The following is a 17,902-nucleotide window of genomic DNA, read 5'->3' on the forward strand; positions in this document are numbered from 1 at the left end:
AGTGCCAACGGGCTGAGCTTCCGCCGGGCACTTCCAAGGGCAGCCTGGTGCCAACAGCGAGCCCCCAGGCGGGTGTCACCACAGGCCCCACATGGACCCAGTGGTGTCAAGCTGTGCAGGAGGCGAGCACGGCTCCAGCTGCCAAGCCGGAGGCATGGGCACACGCACCCAGCCCAAGAGCTGCCAACACCACTACACACCCACCCACTCATCTGGACAACGCTCCAAGCTGGCGGGTGGCTCGGAGCTTTGTTAGGCTCCGTCCTAGACCCTCTGCTACCTTTCGGTTACTGGCTCGAACGTGACCCAGACACTCCCCAGCTGGCAACCCCCATGCAGGGATATGGAGGGACCCCAGGATCTCCTAGGCACCGTGGTCCATGGCACAAAAATCACCTGGGACATAGTGGGGCAGGACACCGCGGAAACGTGGCCCTGACTTCCCTGGCGCCGTCCCCAGCTGACAACCAGGCTCAGCTTGGCCTTTGCCCCCAGGACACGCCATCAGGCACAGCTCACAAATCAGCACAGGAGAGAAACAGTCGCGGGCGCGGCCCCTCACCTATGAGCTCCAGGTCCAAGTCCGGGGAGTAAAACCACAGCACCGGGGAGGCATGCTTCGGTATGCCCGACTCTGCAGCACAGAGAAACCCGGGGGACAGAGAATGCAACAGCTTCCCTCCCCTGGGCTCCGGGGGGAGGACAGAGGAGGCCGGTGAGGCAACACCCCTGACCTCGTTCCACCACAAAGCACCAGGGTGACTGCGTGACTCCAAACTGCACCAATACCAGCACATCCGGATGCAGCGCCACTGCGGGTGGGGACTGGGGTGCTGGCAAGGGGAGTGGGGGCACAGCCCCATCACTTTCAAAAGCCAACGGGGACACGGTTCAGGCACCTGTGGCCCTCCCCACTTTTAGTGACGCCCCCAACCACCTGGGACACTCTAGCCTGCGTGCAGCATTTTCTCCCCTCCCCTCACTCCTCCCAGACAGCGCTGGGGGTGGTTGGAGAGATGCCCCAGGTAACCACCTGGCAGCTGGACCCTCACAGCAGCAGCATGAGGGGGTGACTGCAGGATGCTGCTGCTGAGACATGCAGGGGTCACGCCCCCCCCCCCCCCCGCAAGCTCCTCCCAGCAAGGAGAACGGAGCCAGCCCCACCTTGGATGGCTCCTACACTGATCTTCCTCAGCATGTCGTCCCACAGCAGGACCTGGAGCCCCTGGTACTTGGTCACGATGAAGTTCACAACCTCCTTGATGTGATTCAGGTACATCTTCCCCACGTCCCCATTGTTGCGGCTGATCCAGGTCTTGGACTCCATCCCCTCGCCGAGGTGAAAGACCTGGATTTGCCGGGTGGGAAACAAGCCTCAAGACCAGACACTGAATAGCCTCAAGGAGGCAGAGTCAGTGCGATGCATCGGCACCTCCCAGGGAGCAATGATGGGAAACTGCTCCCTGCACCAGGCCCACAGCACTCGCTCCTCTCCTCCATCCTGCTCAGCAACTGCATGCAGCCCCCAGCAGTGCGGGAGCATTGTGAGGAGCCGACATTGCCCCGACCCGTTTCCCCCTCCCCCGGGGGAAGCCAGGAGAAAAGCCCTGGCACAGGGCCAGCAGTCAGGACCTGGGCCACAGGGCTGGAAGCAAAGCTCCCCAGCATGCAGGTAGGCAGCTGGGACATAAGAACAGCCATACCAAAGGTCCATCCAGCCCAGTAGCCTGTGCCAGGTGCCCTGGAGGAGGTGGACCAAAGACAACGATCAAGTGATTTGTCGCCTGCCATCCGTCTCCAGCCTCTGACACCCAGAGGCCAGGGACACCTTTCCTACCCTTGGCTAACAGCCTTTTATGGACCCAACCTCCACGAATTTATCTAGTGCTTTTTTAAATTCTCTTATAGCCCTAGCCCTGGCCTTCACAGTTTCCTCTGGCAAGGAGTTCCACAGGTTAACCACGCGCTGAGTGAAGAAGAACTTTCTTTTATTAGTTTTAAACCCGCTACCCATTAGTTTAATTTGGTGTCCTCTAGTTCTTTTATTACAGGCACAAGTAAATAACTTCCCCTTATTCACTGTCTCCACACCTGCCATAGTTTTATGTTCCTCTATCTGAGCAGCTGGGAACCAGTGTGCAGAGCTGGCCAGAGGTCCCCAGCCCCTGCTCACCGGCGCTGGCAGGGAAAGAAGCGGAGGCAGACGGCCCTAGCCCCACAGTTCCAGGGGAGAGGCAGGAGCATGAGGGGGCGGCGGTACAGCAAAGCAGCAGGGGCGTCTTGTGAGGGAGGGTGGGGCGGATCCCCAGTGCCGGCCCTCAGCCCTGCTAGCCCACTGGGCCGCCTCACTTGGGAAAGGAGGGGCAGGGGTGGCAGACGGGCCTGGAGAAGTGGAGCAGCAGTAGCGTCCTCGGGCACAGGCCGTCGGCAAAGCACATGGTGTCGGGGAGGCAGCTGGGACCCTGGGCACTAGGCCAGGAACCCAGGGGAGCTGCCCACCCCCTAGTTCCCGTGCCCACGGCAATGACTGGGTGACAGCATCCGACAGGATGGGCTCAAGTGCCAGCAGCATTTGGAGGACATACAGCTCGAGTGTCTTTCGGCAGCCACGGCCATAGCTCCCACCCATTTGGCCCTGACCCTGGCCCCAAACAGAGCAGGGGACGACGGTGGCAGAGGAAAGCTCCTTGCACAGGGCTGGATCCTCGCTCCCCCAGGAGCTAAGATGCACGCCCCAGGCAGCCTCCGTGGACAGAAAGAGGGAAAAGCAGCCGCACCTACACACAGGGCCACCCCCACCTGAACAAGGCCCCAGATCACTGGGCAGTCAGGAGTCAGGGCAGCACAGCTTGTTAGCTCTTCAATGGGGCAAGAGCTGCTGGCTGGAGAACCCCATTCCCCCACTAACCTCAAGTTCACACAGGCTGGGCCAGCTCAGTCCTTCCCCCTCCAGGGCAGGCAAAGGGAGTTACAGGCACTTTCCCAGGGAACGCTGCAGCACGCTTTGCCCAGGGGACACCGCAGAACAGGCAGGAGTTTATTCCTGGGTAAGCTGGCCAGAAATGCCACCACCTGCCAACCTACTGTTGGGCACCAAACAGCTGTGTCCCGGCAGCCGGCGGGGAGGGGGGCTACATTTCAGCAGTGCCCTACACAGAGGGGGAGATGCTTTGGGGTCTGTAAATGGAGGCCATCAGCGGTGCAGAGCCTGCAACGAAGCCCCTCACAAGTGTGGGCGACAAGCGTGATGGAAGGCAGAGCAGCTCTGCAAGCCTCTTCTCCAGGCGTTTCCTGTCTCCGCCCTTCACTCCACCCAGAGGGGCTGTCACAAGAGATGGGGCTGTGCACCGAGAACTGGGCCTGTCTAGGGCGCCCATCCACAGATGGGAAGCTTGCTAAGGCAGGGGCAGTCTTTGGTGCGTGGGGACAGTGGGCTCCTGCAGTACTAAAGGGCACAGTGAGGGGTAACACCTTTTCTCTGTGCCATCTACCCACTCTGTTTGCTGAGCTCTTCTCGGTGATTGGCATCTTTTCGCCTGATCTCTAAGGGACTTGCCTCTAAAAGGCGCGACAGCCCCAGGCGGGGAGCCCTGGGGGCATCCAGGAAGATGGGGAAGCAGGAAGCGAGTTGGCAGAGGAGCCAACGAAAGCAGGGTACGTGCTTTTGAATGGAAGGAGCAGCCGCAGGCACGGCCCTTCCGGTTTCCTGTTGGCAGCAGAAGACCTCCTGGAAGGACACATAAGAACCTGGAGCCAGGCAAGGGCTAAGTTTTAAAACTACAGAGACGCCAGAGCAGGAAATGTTTAGTCAGACGCAATCAGGTTCGTCGGACTGCTCTGCGCCGAGCACATCCCACGGCCCGGGGACACTGGAACTCGCCAAGCTGAAGCTATTCTGAGTTTTTAAGCCTGTTTCCACGTGCTCTGCAAAGCCGAGCAACCATGTGCTGTTTCGCAAACAGGTTCCCTTCGTTAGCTTACACAGCGCTCTCTCTTTTGGGGTGTGATCGGATTCCTCTGTCGCAAAGGACGAGAGGCTCTGGGTGCACGTTTCTAAGACTGCCCAGACAAACTACCAAGAGCAATTCGAGGTTCCCCCGTCAGTGGATCTCAGCAGCTCACTTTCATGCACTCTCCAGAGGGAGGGCTGAAGGAGACTGAGGGTTCCTCACTGGAAGGGATTCCCGGGCGCCCTTTCTCGGCTTTGGGTAGGAGCAGTGATACTAATCCGTGGCTGGGGAATCTCTGAGACCGGGCAGCTTCAGCTCACGCCTTTAGTGGTGAGGCACTTTAAAGTCTTCTGCGCTCCAAGTGCAGCGTGGGGAACAGCGCCAGCCCCGAGCCCACAGGGGGTTGAGAGCAGAGCATGAGGTGCCTCCCCACCCTTACCTCGTCGGCGCCGATGTGGATCCAGGCGGAGTGTCTGTGTTTGTCGATCACCTGCGACAGCAGGTTCTTCAGCAGGGACAGAGTGCCTGGGACGTGGGGGTTGAAGCTGTTGGGGAAACGCTCCACCTCCCGCAGGTACCGGTACTTGTCATGCTTGAGGATAAACTGCCGCATGGAAGTGCGTCAACCCAGCATCAAACCCAACAGCAGCATGCACAAACCCTGGGCAGCCCCCGCTCAGTGGTGGGAGGAGAGCAGTTTGACGAGGTGGGGAAGGAGTAACAGGGAAGGAGGCAAGTCTCTGATCTCCTTCCCAGGGGCTCTGTCTCTCTAGAGCCATGCTACGCTCTGGGGGCACAGGGCCACCTGCCAGCTCCCCGAGGCATTTGATTGGCACCATGCAGGGTTGTGCCTGCCCCTTGTGGAATAGCTCCAGCTGAGTGCACTGGGTCAGAGCCCACCGGAGCCTCCCCAGGCTCACTGCCAAGACCTGTGCAAACGCCAGTTGTTCATGCACAGGGAACGCGCAGGTGGAGCTCTGTCTGGAAGGAGCCAAGCAGGACCCCTGGTTGGCCCCTTGCCAGCTCGCTCCCAGCCCCTGGGAGCCCGCCTGCATGAGACAGAGGCAGCTGCCCTGTTACAGGGGAGGAAAAGCCAGTTCTGGCTAGCTTGGGGGCAGAGACCAACACCAGCAGGCTGGGTTAGCGAGACGGAGGCGGCAAGGTGAGGGAGAGAATGAGAGACCCCTCACTTGGCAGCAGAGAAACCCAAGAGGCCCAGAACCCACGCCGGGTTCAGTGTGACCAGATGCGACTTGCACGGCAACCAGAGAGCTTGGCGCCTCACAGACCACGGTCACATGAAGCCAGTGGTGTGACACTGGGCTGAGGCATGTGTTTTTAACACGTGGGTTCCCAGCCCCACAGGCGCTTCAGGCTTGGAATGATACCAAGTCCCCGGGGAGAGGGAGACGTTTGCCTGTTCAGATCCCACAAACATCCATCCTTATCTAGACCCCTTTAAATGCTGCCCCCGGGGAAACATAACGAAGGGCAATGGACTGTCATTCCAGCCCCACCCTGCCTGGCAAAGGGAGCACAACCACAGGGCAATGGTCTGAGGGCCAAGAACTCACCCGGCTCCCTGAGAGGCAGAGAGGTGAAAGCCCTACAAAGAGAGCCCTATGTGAGCAGCCCTGGGGACACTGCCCCCCCACCAGCAAGTCCCATCACATGCCTTCCCCACCCCCGTCTACTGCTGCCACGGGTCCACCTCTAGGGCAAGGCACTGAGGGCCCATGGGAACTGTAGCGCCGCAGGGACACCTGGTTTAAGCCCGTAGATAATGGAGCTTTTCTGGGCAGAGCTCCGGGGTGGGGCCGTGTCTGAGCACCACCAGGCCTGCCTGAGGGAGTGAGCAGGGCTTCAGCTCTACGCAGAGCTTGGTACAGCCATGCCGGCACCTGGGGCCAGCCCTCTTCTAGAGGACGTAAAGCAAACGGGATGGCCTGACCTGCCTTTCACCACCCAGGTCTCAGCCCGCCCCTGCGGAAGGGTTGACTCACACCAGGACCAACACCTACCTCCACGTGCCCGAAGGTCTGCACCAGGGGAACCACCTCCAGCCCGTTGAGCTTTGCTAGCTGCTGGATCTTCTCAACATCGTCTTCACTGCAGGGACAACGGCCAGGTCAGAGGCTTTGTGTTTGCCAGCCAGCAACTGCCCCACTCAGGCCATTCGCTGACCCCAAGCCAAGCCGGCCCCCGAGTGTTAAATCCAGCTCAGAATCGTGGCTGGCTCAGATCTACGGCACTGTGCCAGCAGGGCCACACCCAGCCTTGCCACCCCTCTGGTGCCGAGCTGCAGTACGTTTGGATACCCACAGCCGACAGACAGAGCCCAATGCTTCCTCCTCAGACACCTCCAGCCCCCCGGTGGCAAACCGCTGCCTCCACACCTGCCCACTCAGCACCTCACCTGTATGCATAGGGAGCCTTGAGGATCTCCAGCTCGCCCTTAAACGGAAACATGTCTTCGTACTCGACCAGGACCCCATTTGCGCCCAGTTTGGAGAGCAGAGGAAACACCTGCAAGGAGAGCAAATGCCCGAGCCAATGGGCCAGCCCACCGGGTCTGGAGAACGCAGCGGGGAGCCAGAGACCATGGCCCAGACTCGGCCAGGGGGTCTGTGGATGCAGTCCCCTGGGCTTCCAGGGAGCTGTGCTTATAGCATCAGACAGCCCGTGGCTTTGCCTGGCTAGAAACCCGCCTCGGCAGGGCTCCACGCCAGGCGGCTGGGTTTCAGTGCCACAAGGGCAGCAAAGGAGTCAGCCGCCCTGGGCTGCTGCGAGTCTCTCTCATGCTGAACGCCAGCCAGAGCCACCCTGTAACACCTCTGGGCTGAGTGTGCCATGGCCCCAGGGGTGGGCAACACCCCAGGTTCAGAGAGCCCCCGTGGCAGGCCCTCCGCTCCCTGACGCCCTGCTGCTCACAGCCACCTTGCGCCCATGGCTGGAAGGGGCAGCGTGCGTCCTGGGAGCACAGAAAGCCAGGGGCTGGGCTCTGGCACCCACCAGATCTCCTCGTAACCACTGGGACGTTCCCTCCCTCAGCGGGCCAGGGCGACTGGTGCGGGGGCAACCGCCGGCTGCCCACCTGCTCCAGGTAGGAGACCTTGGGCGCGGCTCCTTTCAGGTCCAGGTGGACGAGCCTCATCTCCGTGGCGCTGAAGTCCTTGGAGAGTCGCTTTTTGGTGTCTTGCTTTGGATCCGGCTCCTTTGCCGCCGAGAGCTCCAGGGCCTGGCTGTGGGTCTTGGCCTCTCCGCCCTTTCCCCAGAAGTTACTGTTCTTGCTGATGTTCTTGTGCAGATCCAGAGCACCGCTGCCATGCAGAACAGAGCAGCTGGCACCAGTCAGCAGCACCCCAGTGTACCAGCCCCCTCGTGGGCAGCCTTGGCAGAGGGGCCACAACACCGAGTTCCCTCCCTGCCTGGGGGGCTCCGACGGAGCGGAGGAAAGCTGCGCTGAAGACAGGCAGGGCCTTCAGCCTCCAGGCTGTCAGTGCGGCTGCTTCCCCACTCCTAGAGGCACCCAATTAACTGAAACCAAAGAGGGGTGCCCTGCTCTAGCCACCCCCAGGACAGCTGCTGGCCCAGTAGAGTGTGAGCAGAACAGCCCCACCTACTGCGTGTGCTCTGCAGGAGAGTCCCACAGACACCGCCTGGGGCTGGTCACTCAGTCCCTGGTCCCTGCAGTCGCTGGCAGACCAGGACACTGCCTCGGAGCTATCAGTCAGGGACAGCTTTTATGGGGCAGAGCTGACACTGCCTGTGGGCAAGCAATGGGGTCTCAGGACACTCCTGCCCCCAGCCAGAGATACTGCAGCTTCCCAGCAAGAGCCAAGCCGCCCCTCCGGTTCAGAAGGAGGGCTGCAAATCCATATGCCTGCGGCAGGCGCAGTTGGTCACGCCAGCGCAGATTTAGGGCCAAGGGCCAGGGAAGGACCTAGGTGCCCCCGCTCGACTAAGGAGCTGCCTTGGGGCTGGACGGCAGGACCTCCGCTCCAAGTGGTGGGGGTGGCAGGCTCCTCAGCTGGCCCAGCCCTGCCCCCAGAGCAGCCAGACATCTTACCTGTCTCGGAAAAGAAATCTGATGCCTGCTAAGGCCACGATCAAGAGCACCGTGAGGCGCAGGAGGTTCAGCTTCTGGATCCGCAGGAAGGCCATAGCTGCAAGGCGAGCAGGAGAGCCAGGTGCACTGCAGAGCAGCAGGTGAAGCGCTGGGGAAATCGCCACCCAGGGCCAGGACCTACCGTCCACGTGGGGGGAAGGGACACGGGAGGAGAGCTCAGGCCCTGGAAAGCTACACGCAGCTACAAGGCAGCGCTGCAAAGGAGCGTGGCAGGAGGGCCCAGGCGAACCAGCCCTAACTCACGGGGTTAGGCACACCCCGGTACAAGCTGTATGCACCAGACACCCTTTCATGGGCCTGTGCCAGCTAGCTCCCATCTGCCAATGTCCAGTCACCTCTCGGGCCGCTGCACTCCACTTGTGCCATGCAGGACAGTCCTGGGCACTGGCCTGGGGCCCAGGAGATCTGAGTACAGCTCTCAGCTTGGGTGCGCTGATCACCTCTGTTTGCACCGTGGAAAGTCAGGAGACTAATTTCCACTGCCCATCTCTTGTGCTCAGGTCCACTTGACACTGGCTGGGACCTGGAGGATCACTTCACCACTGTTCAGCTCTCATCAGCAAACTCCCTGGAACAGGGATGGTCTCACCATGGGCCCCTGCTCCAGGTGCCATGACAAGGTAAGGCAATGTAAGCCTTGCCCAGATGAGCTCACCCGCCTGTCTGGGGAGTGTGTCTGAGCTCTGCCTTGCCAGCCTTCAGGCTAGGCCCTGGCTCTGTTCTTGCTTCGTATCCCAGCCAAGACAAAGGCTGGAGGCCAATGTTCTCAGCAGCCACCCTGAAATGCTGCAGACGAGATGGATCTCTCTCAGGAGGCAGCTAAGTGGCGGGCAAGGTCTGATGCCCTGTGGTTTTTAAGCTAGTGCTACTAGGGTGCACAGCAGAGCCCAGGCAAACTGCACAGGACCACCTTGGACCCAAGGGGGCCTGAGCTAAATTAGACAAGGACTCAGCCCAAGTAACTAGCAGGTGCAGAAGCAGAGAGGTAGAGGCGGCTAGGAGAGGAATACTGCTTTGAGAGGGCTCAAGACAGTGTTGCCTAGTGGGCCCAGCACTGGGCTGACTGACCGACCTTGGGTAAGTTAGCATCCCAGTGCTATGCCTCAGTTTCCTCATCTGCACACTGGGGATGGGAATTTTGTGAAGCATGCTGGGGCGGTCGCTGCTGAGAGCGTATCACACAAGCACATTCATTCTGCACCCCTGCCAGCTCCACAGGACATGCCAGGGACAGAGCACCAGGTTCCCTGGTGTTTGGGCCTTTAAACCCAGCATCAGCCAGCAGAGGAGCAGGTTCATTAGCAGAAGATTTACTGCAGCTCAGAAGACGATGGTTTTTACCTGGACACCACTGGTGGCAGCTGACTGGAAAAGCTTCCGGGAGGTCACCAGCATCAGGGCAGTTTTAAAAAGCAGCCATCCTCTGGGGAGGAGCACCCTTCACTGGATTAGCCCATCCAGGGAACCAGCATAGTGGGAGGGCCCTGCCCAAGGGGAAAGAGAGGCCAGTAAGAAACACAAGCAAAGTGTCTCAAAGACACTGGAACAGCACTAAAGGAGGGATGAGGCTGGGGCCAGAGAAAGTCACTGAGTGGGGAGAAATTCAGCTCCGCCCAGATACTCCTGGGGAATCCTGCACCCATGCACGTGTACAGAACTCACGTCTCCCAAAGAAAGCCGACTTTTGATGGGGGACGCTGCAAGAGAAGCGCAGGCAGGCCAGGGACAGAGACCAGCAGGACGTAATGGCAGGGGGTGGGGGGCAGCCATGGATGGCACAGATGCTGTCCCCCTTGCTCACTACTGTGGCATGGCTGGCGGGCAGGGCAGGGTGGGGGCATTTCGGAGGAGGTGGATGAGGATAGGCTCTGCCCTCTCCAGCAGGGCAGAACGTAGCAGCCTGCCTGGTTGGTCCCAGTGTCGTAGTGAGCTTCCCCAGGAGCATAATACAGGCATACAAGTTCTGAGGCTCCTGTACATTGCCAGAGTGATGCAAAGGACAGTGTGGCCTTGTAGATGCCTGTGGTGCTTTAGGGATTAGAATGTGTCTACATTTTTTAATGGAAGTTTGCTTACTGCTCGTTACCAACATATCTGGAGACGGTCAGTAACCAAAGCTAATGCAGTCTGACTCCTCCGCCCTCCCTTGTCTATGATGTAACACTTAGCATGGGGCTGCATAGACTTGTTGACTAATAACAAGAAACACAGGGTCAAACCTAATCATGCTGCTATGACAGAAAGTGGGGACTAGAGACTTCCCCCAATGCGCCCCATTCTCCCTCCATGTTATGTCATTAAGCAAAACTACCAAAATATTTGAAAGCAGTGTGATTGCAGCGTCTGATTCCGACTAACACAAGAGGCTCAATTTTAAAATGGCGTGAGCAGGGTTTGGTTTTGTTTTTTGTGCACAGTTGTTAATATTTGGGCCCAGGCTCCCCCCAAGACAGTAAAGAGCAAACCAGCTGCCTTCACTCTAGCCCCCTCTGCCCAGCTCCCACTTCCCCCTTGTACAAGCTGAGGGACCAAAACCCCCCAGAGTGCCGTACTCCCAGAGCAGCGCCACCAGCCTCACAGTGACCAATCACACAAGGAAAAGCAGCAGAGCAGGCTGAAGTGATCTGACTCGTCATAATCTCTCCCTGGGCAGGAGCTTGCTCATGGCACTTGGCAGGTTTTCATCCATCCCCGATCTTGCATTACACCCACCGGGCTGGGATACGATGCTGGCCCCAGATACAGACCAGGCAGTTGGCATTTGCTATCATGGTGGCACAACGAGGCACTGGGGCTGTTCTGCTTGCAAAGGGCGTGTCAATGCTTTCTGCTTTGTTAAGGCGGCAGCTTGCCCTATTGGGAAACCAGCCCAGGAGCAGGTGAGGTACATATTGACACTTCTAGACATAGCACCTCCAACGTACTTTTGGAGTAGCTGAAGCCAAGGGTAAGGAATCCTCTCTGCTTTGCTGTGGCCCTGCTCCATACAGTGCTGCAGACTGGCCTTGCATAGACAGAGAACAGCGCTAGCCTCCGGACACGGGGCTATTCAGAGACAAGGGTGCGCCAGCTCAGGTTACTGGCCACATGTGTGACAAGAGATGAGCTACAAGAGGTAACAGGAACCTGTAGGCACCTCAGGGTAATAACTGAGAGTCTTGTGCACCAGCGAGGGTGGCTACACATCCCCAGCAGGGACCCCACACCACAGTGAGGGGTCCCTGGGGAGCAGGTCCCCCTGGGCAGTGAAGTGGGGAGCAGACTGGAGAGCTCATGGTGGCTCCTGTGCAGCCACACCTGCTCCCAGCCAGCCCCACATGGGCCCCCCACACTCCTCCACCACTCGCTGCTCCCTGTAAGCTGGGGTCTTGTGCAGCTGCTCAGGAGACAGCCCATGGCTGGGTTTTGTTTCGACCGGGGTGCACAGCCACGCATGCCTCAGCGCACAGAAAAATGCATTTTGCACACAGCTGGAAAAAAATTAGAGGGAACATGGACCCCATCCCACCAGTGGAGAACCTGAAGCTGCCCCACATAGGCAGCAGCTCCTAGGGTGTAGCCTGAGGCACGCCTCCCTGATTTAGCCACCACCTAGCAGCTGTTTAAACAAGTGTGCCCAGCCCAGGAACTGGGCACACAAGACTGCTTTGCACCACTGAGCCAAGCCCCCGGTCACCACAGCAATACAGAGCTGCACTCACACAATACCAGCACCAGGGCTGTGCTCCCAGATGCTCTTCTGAGTCATTCCCCAGCAGAAAGCAAAGTCATTTATTAGGCAAGAAGCTTTCCTGGGACACACCCACTTCTGAAGTGGAAAGTTCCTCACCTAATCCCTTATTTTGTTGAAGTGCTACAGGACAGCTGGTTTGTTCTGTTACAATACAGACGTTGGGCTGCCTCCGTTACTACCCAGCACAAAGGGCAGGTGAGAGCCTTTTGCACCTGCCCATCTCTCAGTGCACTCCATGGACCTGGCAGGGGGTTGTGAACACTGCAACTGGAGAGAGAGCTGCACAGCTCAGCCCACCTGCTGGGGCAGGCAGGATGTTCTGGCCAAAAACAGGGGCTGCGGCAGGCACGGAAATGAAGGGAGTTCACGGCAGAGCCCTCGGCTGTCCATCAAACAACACCAATGGGCGCGTCCAGCCAGGGGCCATCTCTCTGGGGCTGGCTGCATATCACCCAGCCTGGCAGGATCCTGGTGTCGCTCCAAGCACAGCCAAGACAGAGGAAAGATGCTGCAGACCCCATCCCCCACCACTCTGCTTTTCCCCGCCTCCGTGTGTGGTGCTCTCCCCACCTAGCCAAGGGTGGGTGGGTGGCTACCTCATCCCAGCCCACGCTGCACAGAAATGGAGGGATTCTCACAGGCAAGGCACAAACTACACACCCATTTAAAATATTTGGCTGTAGAACAGCCACTAGGCACTAATTTAATTCACATTCCAATAAAAGAGCCCGCTCCAGCCACGCACCCCCAGGCAGTTTAAGGCCTTAAGGACATGGCTTGCCAGCTTGCGGGCTTCCACCTCATTCAGGCGCTATCTTTTGGGATCAAGCTTTCCAAGCATCACATGTTGCTTGGCTGTGTTTGGTGTTGTTGGAGCCCTGTGCAGGGGGGCTGACAGCTTCCCCAGGCAGGGTGTGAGGGGGGGGGGGGGTGTCTTAGCTCTGCCCCTGCCAGAAGGGTGGGGCCAGGGGATTCCAGCCCTTCAGCAGCACCCAGAGCGCACTGGCAGGCCCTGCCCCATGCCCTTAGCACCAGCCGCACTGTGCTTCTTGGGACATGATGTAAGGGGCCAGGCCGCCAGCTGTTGCTACAGCAGCAGTGGCCAGGACCCCCAGGCCCCTCTGAATCACTGCCCCTTTGGTGATTTCCCCCCCCGCGGTGGCCGGCCTGGCCATGTTAAGAAGGATGGAGGCAGGGGAGCGGGGAGAGAATCTCTTTTACTGGACACACTTCTGTTGGTGGGAGACACAAGGTCTCCAGGTACTTCCCCTTGGCTTGGGGAACAGTTTAGCCAGCAGCAGGGCCATTAAGGCAGCAGGGGCCAAGAGGAACTTTGCCTTGGGTCCTCTTCAAAATGGCCCCAGACTGAGATCCAGCATCACTCAGCTCTGGATCAACAGCCCCACAATGGGGGGGAGGGGCTAGGCTGGATGTGAGTGTGGTACAACCTCCACCACCACCCCCACACCCCCTGAAGGACGAGAGCCCAGCCTCAGTGCACAGTGAAATAGGGTTCTGGCTTGCTCTATAGCCTCTGCCCCCAGGGCCATCCCTCAGTGGCTATGTGTAAGGCAAGGAGGCCCCCTCGGCTTTGGCCCCATGCCTCCAAAAACCTCTGCATGGCCCTGGTTAGGCATGCAGAGAGCATTCTCTTTATTTGGACTAGTTCAATGGTGAGAAACTGAAAGCGGAACAAGAACAACTTTCTGCTCTTCCAAGTCACAATCTACAAAAACAAGGCAGGTGGGGTGCAGGAAATTTAAACTCAGAAGATCACGACCAGCATTCCCTGCAAGGTGAGCACTTGGGCAGCCACCCAGGAGAGGTTCAAGTGCTGCCCAGTGTCTGATTAGCAGAGCACCCACAGTTTCTAGGGGTAGTGCACATCCACACATTAAACTTTATTCTGCACATGGATAGAAAGAAAAATAAAAAGCCAACAACAACAGTGGGAATATTGGTCAGACCACCAGATTTCCAAAGACATTTAAGCTCCCGAACATGCAGGCAGTGCAACCCTGGGATTTTCCAAAACGTGTACCTGTGGCTATAAGGGTTTAAATGCCTCCAAGAATTCAACCTATCAAGAACGGACAGGTTTTAGCAAGTGACCAGAAACATTTCTCATAGTTCTCATCATTCAATTTAAAATGTAAAAGCAGTTTTCAAGAAGCCATCTTCTTCTGCATGCAGCATATTTAAGGAAGTGTCATTTAATGACAATTTCACAGTGCTGCTGTTGTACATTTGTAATTTAACCTGGTTACCATACGAAGGCACCTTAATATAGATCCCAGATAAAAACAAAGAGCCCCAATCTAATAAAATAAGAAATGCAGCATTCACCATTCTCTAGTAAAACCCTCAAAAGTTAAAAATCTGAATACGTACAGTGCGCTACAGAACTGCTTTAATAACTGTGTAAGGACAGAGCAGTGCTTTGCAAGTGGTTGTCTCCAGATCTCCAGGGCTCCTCAGACTATGCCCGAGATTCCTAAAGGGGTTGAGAGCCATTTGAAATGTTAGAAGTTAGTCGTTCTAGTGCCTGGATTCCCCACAGGAGTCCCAGCCCTGCTGTGCTAGGCACAGTACGTACGGTGAGACAGTCCAGTGGTGGGAAGGGGGCAGAAGCAGAGAAAGGGAATGGACTGAGGTGGCCCCAAGCCCCAGTCAAGACACCAGCCCCTAGACCTTGCAGCCTCTTATGCAGGAGAAGAGACCATAGTGGTAGAGCGTCTGTGCCTCATTTACACTCGCACGGCCAGGGTTGTTAGTGCTGGTAGGTGAGGGATCCTCATTCCACTAGTGCTATGGGAAGCACAATCGCTGCATCACTCAAACGTCTCTCCTTCGAGAGTGGGGCCAGCAGGAGAGCAAGAAAACAAGGCCTGCTCCTGAGGGAGCCACATGCAGGCCTCCCTGTTAGCTGCAGTAACAGGAGTGTGTCCCGGAAAACACGTTCTCCAGCCGCGGCGTCTCCCACTACCCACACGTTCCTCAGTACAACCAGGCCACATCCTGCCAGCCTCATGCAGGCAAAGCTCCCATTCAGATCAGAGGGATGAAGGCTGCAGGTGAAGCCCTGCAGCCCCACGTTCCAGGGCACTGAGCGACAGGAGCTGTGGTTCCTTCGCACAACACAATTCACCTGCAGCTCATCCCCCTCCGAGGCCACCCTGCGTGCATCACCCAACTGTTGGGCACAGCCCCAGACAACGTGCTCACCCCCTCGGCGGTTATACCGCGCCCAAGAGGACAGTCCCAGGGGCCCATTCACCACTTAGCCACTAGCCTCATGCTGTCCCAAGTGGAGAGATTTACTGGCAGCTGCTGCTCTGCAGGTGTTCTAGAATAGCAGATTGCTCTGGGTGGGGGAGCAGTAACAGCCATGAGCCCTGCTGGGCACCACTTACCTCCAAGAGCAGGTGGCTGCATGAGGGGAACCGGGCCGCCCTGCAGCACTAGCAAGCTGCTTAGAGAAAGGAAAGGGGTTAGCCCCCCACTGGCTGGGGATGTGGCTATTCCCTCACGCCACTGGTGTGTTACTGAATTAATTGGCTGATCGGGGAGCTGGTCTGCACACGCCGCAGAACCAAGAGAGCTCCATGGAGACAAGGAGGGAGAGACGCTTCCTGAATCAATTTCCCTGGGTGATGTTGAGTCCTTCTCTAGTGGCTCCCAGCAGAAAGCTCTCACCCCCTGCAGTGCAGACACCAACAAGGACTTCCATGCAAATCACCCAACAGAAGCCAAGGACAGGAGGCACTTGCCTTAGAAAGGTCCTGAGGTCCATTAAGTGTCAGTGCTTGTGAGCCATCCAAGCGAGGGCTGTGCGAGTGGTCTCAGGAAGAGTTATTGCGGGTCCCCGTCCAGCAGCGGGAATTACTCACCAGGACAGCTCTGGGGCGGATGGTGTGGCTGAGCTATAAATACTTCCCTGGGAAAGTTAAGACACAAGGAGTTACCTTTTTGCCGAAGCCGCTTACCGTTCCTGCGCGGTTTTCTCTGGTTGCTGTTTCCAGGAGCTAAGGAAGTGCTCCGCTGGTACCCACAGCCCCAGAGACACTGGAAGCCAATGCGACTCTGAAGGCTCCCCAGGCCAGGCGCAGGAGAGGCTGCAGACTGGCTAGACCAGAGCAGTTGCTTGGTGTCTTAAAAGGGCAAGAACACTCCACTCCTGGGTAGCCACTGACTAGTCTTGTCAATGCACCAAGCTGCTCCGGGCACTAAGTCAGCCCTCTGTCCACAGCACACCCCCCCCCTCCCGCCAGCACCTTGACCAGCAGGTTGGAAACTGAACATGAACAGAGAGCAAGAAGACAACAACTGTGTGCGGAGATTAGGGGAAGCAGCCTGCCCAAGAGACAGTCTTGAAAGGCAAAAGTGGGAGTAGGCAGAAAGGAAAGAAATGGACAGCAGGGGAACAGGGAAGATCTTCAATTCTAAATAAGGAAGTGTCCAGAACAGGTTATAGAAATAGATCCCCATCAGAAAACAGACATTTTAATGGATTTAAGCTCTGCTGAGCTCCCAGCATCCCTTGTCACAAGGTTTTTCTGCAAGCTCTACAAACTCCCTTGCCAGAAGTCAAGTCAATTACATTTTCAAAAGCCCTGCAAACAGGAAGTCAGTTCTCCTCATGTCCCATGCATCCACTGCTCTTACTGAATGTGTGTTTTCTGTAGCACCAAGAGGCCTTAACTGAGATGGGTCTGGCCTGTGATGGGGCAGGGGGTGTGTGCGCGCATGTGCACAAGTCCCTCTCCCAAAGAGTTTACACAAGAGACAAAAACTGGTGGCGGTGGGGGGGAAGCAGGAAAAAAATCAGAAAGAAGAAATTACGTCCAGGAAAAGAGTAAACTTCTAATTTTGTGTTGAACAAGTGTCTCCGCAGAGCACAGCTAGCTATGCCTAGATACCGTGCTTTTCCATGGCTTACCACCCAGCATTTAGGGACAGCTACTGACCTTCCTAGCTCGGATGAGAGAGAAGCCATGAAACACACAGCTCAGGAGTGAAGTGGGCAAAAGGCTAGCTGGATCATCCGCGTTCTGGCCCTACGATGCAGGACACAGAGTAGCCAGAAGCAGGTGTCCTGCACAGAAGAAAAGCAGGAGGCACACGGATTTAAAAAGGCAGCTTCTGCAGAAAGCACACTGCACTCTGACTATTTTGTGTGTGTGAATGGTCCTGCCTCACACCAGCACAACTGTTTCAGAGGACAGTCTGCAATTCCATTTGAAAACATTCTCCAACAGCCATCAGCATGTACATTTCTTCTCTCCTAAGCGTGGTGAGTGTGTAAGAAAGGACCCCCCACACACACACGTCTAATAAATTTCACCTTGGCAGAGGCAGACAGTACAGGCCCAGAGAGGACCCATCCCCGGAATCCCACCAAAGCAATAAGGCACTCACTCAGCTGAAAGAAGCCTTACAAGGTCATGGGGCACTGGCACCAGAAGCACATTTAATAATTAAAAGACCTTACTCAAAGCTCCCTCCTCCCTCTAACTTGGCGAGGCGAACCCTCCTCCAGCAGAGGCACATGCCAGCCGCCCAGCGCTTTGTGGGAACCAGCCATGGGGCAATGCCAGGTGCCCAGGTTTTGTCAGTTACAGAATACCCTCAAGCTAGGTGCTCAGACATGCTGCAGTGGCGGCAGGATGAAGACACAGACAGATCGTTGCCAGCTGCCATCTGATAAGCTGCTTTGAATGGCGCCTGGTTAACAGGATGGCAAAAGCCAGACAAACAATATACCCTTGTAGGATTCAATAAGTCACTGTCACCATCCCCTGCTCTGCAGGATTCCCGGTGCCCCTGACTGCTCTGACTCCAGAAACACCAGTCCCCCGGGGCTGAGGCACACAGCAAGGCCAGAAAGCTGGTCCCCGCCCTGCCAGCATCAGCCAGTCCCAGGAGCCAGGCCTGTAAGAGCACAGAGCCCTCCTGCACACACAGGGCCCGGGGACGAGAAGCGGCGTGGCCGGCTGACTTTCCAATCTCGCTAGAGCCAGCGGTAAGGCCCAGTCCCTGCCAGGGCACTTCCTGGGGACCCTGCACAGAGCACCCAGCGAGCCCTCCTCC

General features: G+C 57.4%; 1 protein-coding gene across 5 annotated transcripts in view; it reads right to left on the reverse strand.

Annotated features, from left to right (window-relative positions):
- LOC142021814 (hexosaminidase D-like) overlaps positions 1-17,902 on the reverse strand; it is a 28,128-nt gene that overhangs the window by 9,740 nt on the left and 486 nt on the right. For 2 of the 5 annotated variants that reach the window (XM_075011023.1, XM_075011019.1), the window contains exons 2-11: positions 15,583-15,749; positions 14,204-14,306; positions 9,421-9,563; positions 8,020-8,196; positions 7,045-7,270; positions 6,367-6,476; positions 5,972-6,059; positions 4,390-4,554; positions 1,165-1,348; positions 563-634 (exon numbers count right to left, since the gene is read on the reverse strand). In XM_075011023.1, coding sequence (XP_074867124.1) covers positions 563-634; positions 1,165-1,348; positions 4,390-4,554; positions 5,972-6,059; positions 6,367-6,476; positions 7,045-7,270; positions 8,020-8,114 — 940 coding nt within the window. In that variant the 5' untranslated portion in view covers positions 8,115-8,196; positions 9,421-9,563; positions 14,204-14,306; positions 15,583-15,749. Of the gene's footprint in view, positions 1-562; positions 635-1,164; positions 1,349-4,389; positions 4,555-5,971; positions 6,060-6,366; positions 6,477-7,044; positions 7,271-8,019; positions 8,197-9,420; positions 9,564-14,203; positions 14,307-15,582; positions 15,750-16,779; positions 16,908-17,902 lie in introns of all 5 variants that reach the window. The other 3 variants (XM_075011020.1, XM_075011022.1, XM_075011021.1) reach the window with 3 other exon arrangements.

The sequence above is a fragment of the Carettochelys insculpta genome, chromosome 16, assembly GCF_033958435.1.
Source record: "Carettochelys insculpta isolate YL-2023 chromosome 16, ASM3395843v1, whole genome shotgun sequence".
In the NCBI taxonomy this organism is placed as follows: domain Eukaryota; kingdom Metazoa; phylum Chordata; order Testudines; family Carettochelyidae; genus Carettochelys; species Carettochelys insculpta.